Source organism: Chrysemys picta, chromosome 17 (assembly GCF_011386835.1).
Source record: "Chrysemys picta bellii isolate R12L10 chromosome 17, ASM1138683v2, whole genome shotgun sequence".
NCBI lineage: Eukaryota > Metazoa > Chordata > Testudines > Emydidae > Chrysemys > Chrysemys picta.
The window spans coordinates 15393873-15401377 of record NC_088807.1 but is presented as its reverse complement, the minus strand read 5'-3'; the positions used below and the strand labels follow the sequence as shown (position 1 = coordinate 15401377).

The 7505-nt window shown below is 59.9% G+C and overlaps 1 protein-coding gene across 1 annotated transcript in view; it reads left to right on the top strand.

Moving 5' to 3' along the window:
• The first annotated feature begins 924 nt into the window (after positions 1-924).
• Positions 925-7505, top strand: part of LOC101936151 (uncharacterized) — a 28010-nt gene continuing 21429 nt past the window's right edge. The window contains exons 1-4 of the mRNA XM_065571871.1: positions 925-1049; positions 1613-2476; positions 3370-3565; positions 5705-6591. Coding sequence (XP_065427943.1) covers positions 1760-2476; positions 3370-3565; positions 5705-6591 — 1800 coding nt within the window. The 5' untranslated portion in view covers positions 925-1049; positions 1613-1759. The remainder of the gene's footprint in view (positions 1050-1612; positions 2477-3369; positions 3566-5704; positions 6592-7505) is intronic.

Here is a 7505-nt window from a genome sequence, read left to right as displayed (position 1 = left end):
TTTGTAGAGTCACACATAGTCTCTAGTAACTGCTGAAATATTGCTTCCCTGGCCTGGCACAGAGCATTGGTCACTAGCTGGGGTCAAACCCAATTGGGTAAACTCTAGTTGGTGGGGTGTGGCGCAGGTGCATGGATTCAGCCACAGCTGTGTGCCAAGAACATTATGAGAACAAGCAAAGTGTATGGACCCTCTACTCCAGGTGCTGTATCTCTGGACCCCCCAGAGTGAGTGACCCCATTTTCACCAAAATCCTACCCTGGGCCCTGATGATTTTTCATGGCAATTTGTGCTTGTGTGTGGACTTCAGAACAGTTTTGAAACACATGTATCTGACAAAGTGGGTATTCACCCACGAAAGCTTATGCTCCAATACGTCTGTTAGTCTATAAGGTGCCACAGGACTCCTTGTCGCTTTTGAAACACAGGCTCTTAACATGCAGAGTTGGCTCCCACTTCAATATGATGTGGCAAAGGGCACCCCATGATAAGGACCCAGGTGGGGATGGGCTGGACTCTTAATAAACTCCCTCCCCGGTTAAGGTACAGGCTTTAATACACGTGTTTGTGCAGGGCTGTAACCCCCTGCACATCACCCCCAGCCCATACAGGTCGCTCCCTGAGCCCCTCCAGCCCTGGGACCCCAGCTCCCTGCCCTGCCCCAGCACAGGCTCCTCTCTGAGCCACTGCACAGCACCCCCCAACTTGTAACCCCAGCTCCCTGCCCAGGCCCCCGAGCCCCCCACAGCCCTGTAACTCCAGTACAGAGGCCCCCACACCTCAGCAGGGGAACCCCCACTTGCACCCCGGTAGGATCTGCTGGGAATTGCCCGCGTCGGGCTGTGCCTAACCCCGTGGAGTGGGGTCGCACCGGGCTCCCGCTGAACCCGCTCCCGGAGACAGGCCCAGCTGGGCAGGGGGCGGGGCAAGACCTGACTGACAGCGATCGTCGCCAATCCCCGCGCGGAGGGATTAACCCTGCGCTGGCCGGAGCGGAAGCTCTTTGTCTGGGGAACCGGCCTCCCCCTGCGTCCAGGCGGGGCGGCGAGGTGAGGGGGGCGACCGGGAGCTGGGGTGATGGGTGGGCGATGGGCCTGTCTGTGCTGTGGGGCAGGAACTTGGGGTTATGGGTGGGGGATGGGCAGTGGGGTGGGGGCAGGGCCTGTCTGTGCTGGGGGGTAGGGAGCTGGGTTATGAGGGGTGGGCAGTGGGGTAGAGGCAGGGCCTGTCTGTGCGGGGGGAGGGAGCTGAGGTTATGAGTGGGGGATGGGCAGTGGGGTGGGGACAGGGCCTGTCTGTGCTGGGGGACGGGGGGGGGGGTGGGCAGTTGGGTGGGGGCAGGGTCTGTGTGCTGTGGGCAGGGAGCTGGGTTATGGGGGGTGGGCAGTTGGGTGGGGGCAGGGTCTGTGTGCTGGGGGGCAGGGAGCTGGGTTATGGGGGGTGGGCAGTGGAGTGGGGGCAGGGCCTGTCTGTGCTGGGGGGCAGGGAGCTGGGGTTATGGGTTGGTGGGTGTTTGGGTGAATCATGACTAGGTCTCTCTTTTCCCTTCTGTTTGTTGTGATTCTGACTCTCCCATCACACAGTAACATCCTGATGAATTGTTTTGCTGCAGCCCCCCCAGGAGCCTGGACGTGTCCAGAAGGCCTGAGGGAGGGACGCAAGTTGGAGAACTAGAGCACAGACCCCAGCAGGGATAAGCTGGTCCCTGAAGACAGATCAGCAGCTCCTGGGTCTCCACATCCAGGCTTCGTGAGAGAATATGGAAACGGCAGAGCCAACGGGCCCCAAAGCAGGGAATGAGCTGGAGAGAGACGGGAAGGAGCCAGTCCTGGGATCAACCATCTCAGTAAATCCTCGATGGTCCCGCACCGGATGGCGACAGCTGAGGACTGAGCAGTGTGACAGGATGTCCCAGTATTGGAAAGATCAACTTCAGGAGGAGCTACAGAGCTTACGGACACCTGCTGAGGTTGTGCCGACATCAGTCCCTGCATCAAAAAACCCTCCGCTGCTGGATTTGACCCCAGAGGAGGATATTGAGGCCTATCTGGCTTCCTTCGAGCAAGTGGCTAAAGCCTGCCAGTGGCCCAGAGGAGAGTGGGTGACCCGCCTTGTGCCAGCCCTCAGTGGAAAAGCTCGGCAGGTCATTAGCAGCCTGGATGCCAGAGATGCTGGAGATTATGGGAAGGTGAAGACAGCTGTCCTGCGAGGGTGCGACATTGGCATGGAGACACAGCGCCAGCGCTTCAGGCAGTTCCGCTACCAGGAGGCCGAGGGGCCCCGGGCAGTTTTCTGCCGACTCTGGGAACTTTCCCATCGATGGCTGAAGCCGGAGATCCGCACCAAGGAGCAGATCATGGAGCTGCTGATCCTGGAGCAGTTCCTGACCATCCTGCCAGAAGAAATCCAGAGCTGGGTTTCTGAACATTGCCCAGAGACGTGTGCCCAGGCAGTGTCCCTGGCCGAGGATTTCCAGGTAGGACTGCAACAGGCGGGGATATGAGAGCAGCAGGTATGAGCAGGTGCAGGGGAATGTCCAGGGGGCTCCATTGGGCTCTGCAGGGAATTTGACGGGGCAGGTTTGGGTGCTGGGTGAACACAGGGAGTTCTCAAGGCAGGATGTGAGTGGGGCTTGTTCTGTGTAATCCTGCTCTCAGCACTGGGGTCGGGGCTGTCTGGGACTCAGGGCTCAGCTGGGTCCCCAGCCACAGGGATTTTCATAGCTCCCTGCTCTGCACACCCTGCTGTTCTCTCTGGGTATAAATGTCACTGCCTCCCTTATGCAGAGTCATGCAGGACCCTTGGGCAATAATTTCACTAGTACCTGCAGCTGCTGGGAGAGTGCAGTGGCCTCCCCCAACATCTGAATTGATACGGAGCCTCATTAACAGACTGGGGTCCGTGTGAATCCAGCGTGTGCTGTTAGGAGGCAATGCAGCATGGCCTGATCCTAGGGACCCAGCCCTGAGCATCCGCTGTGTTTCACATGCAGCCGACATGTCCGTGGGGTAGGGGTGTCTCCTGAGCTGCCTCACCTCGCAGGACATGAGTGGCGTAGTAGCTGCAGGTACTAGTAAAATTACCAAAGGGTCCTGCGTGACAGGGCATGGCTCCTTTCCTTCAGCTCCTCCCAGAGATGGCGTCCTGGGGAGCCTGCCTCTCCCTGAGGTCCAAGCTCCTCCCAGGCTCATACTTCACAGCCTCAGCCTCCCATTCCTGTTACCTATCCCATTAGGTACAGGACCTGCTGGCCAAAGCAGCTTCTTCCTGAGGAGAGGGTGCCCTTTGCCACGGGCACAATTCAGGTATGATTCCCCCCCCCGACTCCCAGCCCCTGGCTGCCCGGTGACCCATGTGGTTGGTTCCCAGGTCACAGTGCGTGTGAAGGTTGAGGACGTGACCCCAGAGGAGATGGATGCCCCTGAAGCATTATGGGAATCTCAGAGCACCCAGCTGGAGCCACCACAGTCCCATCCCGCATGGGGATCTCCGGAGGAGGCAGCACTGAGGAAGTATGAGCTGCCAGGCGCCCCTGGAAAGGGGCCCCGAGTTGGACAACAAATGGGTAACGAGCTCGTGAAGGGGCCTGGGGCGGGTCTTCCCGGGGGCACTGCAGGGACAACGGGGAAGGGAGTCCCTCAGGCTGAGTGTGTGTGGAAAAAACAGGGGAGTGGCTGGCTCAGGCCGTGGGGGGCTCCCCAGCAGGATTGGAGAACGTGGGAGGCTGTGTGTGGGGTTAGGGTGGCCAGTGGGTGTCTCCTAGATGACAAGTGGCCCAGGCAGTGGGGATGGGACTGTGGGAGCTGGGTGGCCCTGTAGCCAGCATGGTTGTGAACCCTCCTTGTGTGGGTCCTATTCTGTGGTGTTACCCAGCAGGAGCTGTCTCCTCAAGGCCCATATCATTCAGGGCTTCCCATGCATCCTGGCCAGGTCTGGTGGAAGCCCCTTCCCTCACCACATCCATGGACTGAGCGCTCAGCTGGGAGACTGAGGCAGGATGGACCCTTCCTCTCCTCTGGGTAGTGAGTTAGGCGGGTGGTGGGGGTCAGATTCTCAGCAGAGAGGGTGTGATTTATTTTCTCCCAGTTCTGGCTGGCTGAGTGAGAATGAGGGGTATCTCCGCAGGAAGGGCCTGCAGGAAGCTCCAGGGATGTTATCGTGGAGGCCCAAAAGGAACGTGACCCAACCCTGGCAATAAACTGGAAATCCCCCACAGCTGTAATCTGTCAGTGGGGCACCGCCCGCCCTGCCCCCGGGGTAGCAATGGTGGGAGCTGTAGCATAGGGAGGGCTCAGATGTGTTTCCCACCATGTGACCCAGCTGCGGGGCTCTGTGCAGAAGCTGTCTGAGCAGAATATTCTCCTTGCCCCTATTGCAGTGCCTGCAGCTGCAATGCGTTTTCAGGAAGAGCACAGTGGGTTGCGTCCCCCGTTGCCTAACTCCTCATCCAGGTTGGGTAGCCCTTGTCAGCCTGAGACCTCTTAGCCGGTGTTAAATACCCCCTCACCTGTGACCACTATCCCTGACCTGGGGTGTGGGAGGGGGTGCGATGTGCAGGAAGGGGCTCAGGGCAGGGGGTTGGGGTGCAGAGTGTGGCAGGGAGCTCAGGGCAGGGGGTTGGGAAGCAGGAGGGGTGTGAGATTCAGGAGGGGGCTCAGGGCAGGAGGAGGCTCAGGGCAGGGGGTTGGTGTACGGGAGGGAGTGTGGGGTGTGGGGGGGGTGCGGTGTGCAGGAAGGGGCTTAGGGCAGGGGGTTGGGGTGCAGGAGGAGTACGGGGTGCAGGAGGGGGCTCAGGCCAGGGGGTTGGGGCACAGGAGGAGTGCGGGGTGCAGGTGGGGGCTCAGGGCAGCGGGTTGGGGTGCAGGAGGGGTGTGGGCTGCAGCAGGGGGCTCAGGACAGGGGGTTGGGGTGCAGCAGGGGGCTCAGGGCAGGGGGTTTGGGTGCAGATGTGGTTCAGGGTGTGGGCTCTGGCCTGGCGCTAGTTACCTGCAGCAGCTCTGGGGTGGCAGTGGCACCCAGCAGGGCTAAGGTCGGCTCCCTGGCTTCCCTGGCCCCGTGCCGCTCCCAGAAGCGGCCAGCACCACGTCCCTGTGACCCCTGGGGGAGGGCAGGGGAGGCAGAGGATTCCGTGTGTTGCCCTCACCTGCGGGTACCTCCCCCGAAGCTCCCATTGGCCGTGGTTCCCCGTTCCCGGCCAATGGGAGCTGCAGGGAGCGGTGCCTGCAGGCGAGGGCAGCGCACGGAGCCCTCTGCCCCCAGCCCTGGGGCCACAGGGACATGGTGCCGGGTGCTTCCGGGAGTGGCCAGGGGCCCACAGTGCCATGGGGGTAGCAGTCCCGTGGGCTGGATCCAAAGCCCTGACGGGCCGGATCTGGCCCACGGGCCATAGTTTGCCCAACCCTGGTCTATGGTCAGGAGAAGAGGGAAGAGAGAGGGGGAGCTTGGAGGGGAATTGAGGGGCTGGAGCAGAGGGAGAGGGAAATGTTGGGAGTTGAGGAAAAGCTATCGTGGGCCCTGGGTAAAGAGGAAGGAGAAAGTGATGTGGGGCTTCCTGCTTGTGCCCTTCCACAGCTCCCTATTTCTGCATGGCTGACTGTTTGGCTCTTCTTTGGGGTCTGTCCAGTGGAAGGATGTGAGGAGCCTCAGCCACTTCCACTTGGAAATACGAGAGATGAAATAATCTCTGGATTCTCTCTTCATCCAGCAGATGCCAGGATCCTGAGCAGGACTGAGGAGCAGCCTCATGACGAAGGGCCTGAAAACCTTCAGCCCCCCAGCATCTCTCTGCGGGATTCAGGAGAGAGCATTAACCACAGACCTGAGCAGGAAGGAGCCTGCAAGAGGCAGAAGAGGAGCCCAGCGGGGAATGAGCCAGATCCCCTAGGGGAACGTGAGAGTGGATTCAGGAGACTAATCCAACCTCCTGCACCGGGGAGATCTCGGGCCACAGGGGACCTTCACCATCAGAACAGCGTTCACAGGACAGAGAAGCCCCATAAATGTCGAGATTGTGGGGAAAGGTTCTGGGAGAAGCAGGCGCTCACGGCCCACGGGAGAGTTCATGAGAAGGACAGACCATATCCCTGTCCTGAATGTGGGAAGAGTTTCAACAGACTGACCCATCTCAAAACCCACCAGAGAACCCACACGGGAGAGAAACCCTATTTCTGTGCCGAATGTGGGAAGAACTTCGGCCACCTCTCCACGCTCATTACACACCAGAGGCTGCACACAGGGGAGAGACCCTACTCCTGTGACGAGTGCGGGAAAACTTTCACCAACCCCTCGGACCTCAACAAGCACCAGCGCTCCCACACGGGTGAGCGTCCCTACCCCTGCGCCGAGTGCGGGAAGCGCTTCAGCCAACTCTCCAACCTGACGATGCATCAGAGGACTCACACACAGGAGAAGCCCTACCCCTGCGCCGAGTGCGGGAAGAGCTTCAAGTACCTGGCTTACCTCGCCATTCACGAGCGCTCCCACACCGGGGAACGGCCCTTCCCCTGCACCGAGTGCGGGAAGAGCTTCAGTAACAAATCCTCTTTGGCCCGTCACCTGAGAATCCATGCCAGAGCCGCAGCCATGGACAAGTGAGACCCTCCCAACAGAGGGCTCCGCTCCGGTCGTGTGTGTATAATAACGTGAAGCAGGGCCTGAGAGAAGCTAGCCCCATGCCCACGAACAGAACCATCCCCCTCACGGACACCAGGGGGCATGAATTGGGGCTTCACCGTAGTCCTCTGAGGTGTCCCAATTCCGGAACTGCCCCAGCAGTGACTTGCTCCTTCCTGCTTGAACTAGTGAGGAGAGGGCCACTCTAGGGGTTTGTCTTCACCGCAAATTAACTTCTTGTAACTCAAGTGTTCTCCCTCACTCGAGTCCCGTCCACATACAGTACCTTTAAGTGGGGTGCAGTGGTGCTGTGACCCCAAGTTGGCCAGCCCAAGGAGGGGGCATAGGCTAAAACTGGAGCACAACTCATCAGCTGCTAACACAGCCCCTCTGTAGTGTGGCTCCAGGCTTGTCACTTGCATATCACTAGTTCTCCAGGGCCTTCCCACAAGTCCCCTAGCGTGCCCAGAAAGGACAGACAAGTTCTCCCACTACTCACTGGGAAATGCGTGTGCCCAGAAGCCATAGCGCTGTACTCGAGGGAGCGCAGAGCCTGTGTGGGCACAGCAGCGTGGCTGTTCTCAGCCAAGCTTGGCTCACTCGAGAGGAGTCACTGGAGTGCAGATAACTCAAGTTAACTCTGTAGTGAAGGCAGACCCGGCGAGGCTGGCAGGCCCCAGTCCCAGTGGTACCAGGAACAGCACCACCAGGGGAGGGCATTGGGCCAGCTCTACCTCCTACCCCACTGCCAACCAGTTCTGCCTCTATGGCCCCGCACAGCCACCTTCTTCCACACTCTGCCCTATTCAGTGGCACCTAGCCTCACCAGAGCTTCAGAGCCCTCTATCATCTCTTCCCAGCAGCTGCGTGTAACCGGGGCCCAAGTCTGCTGC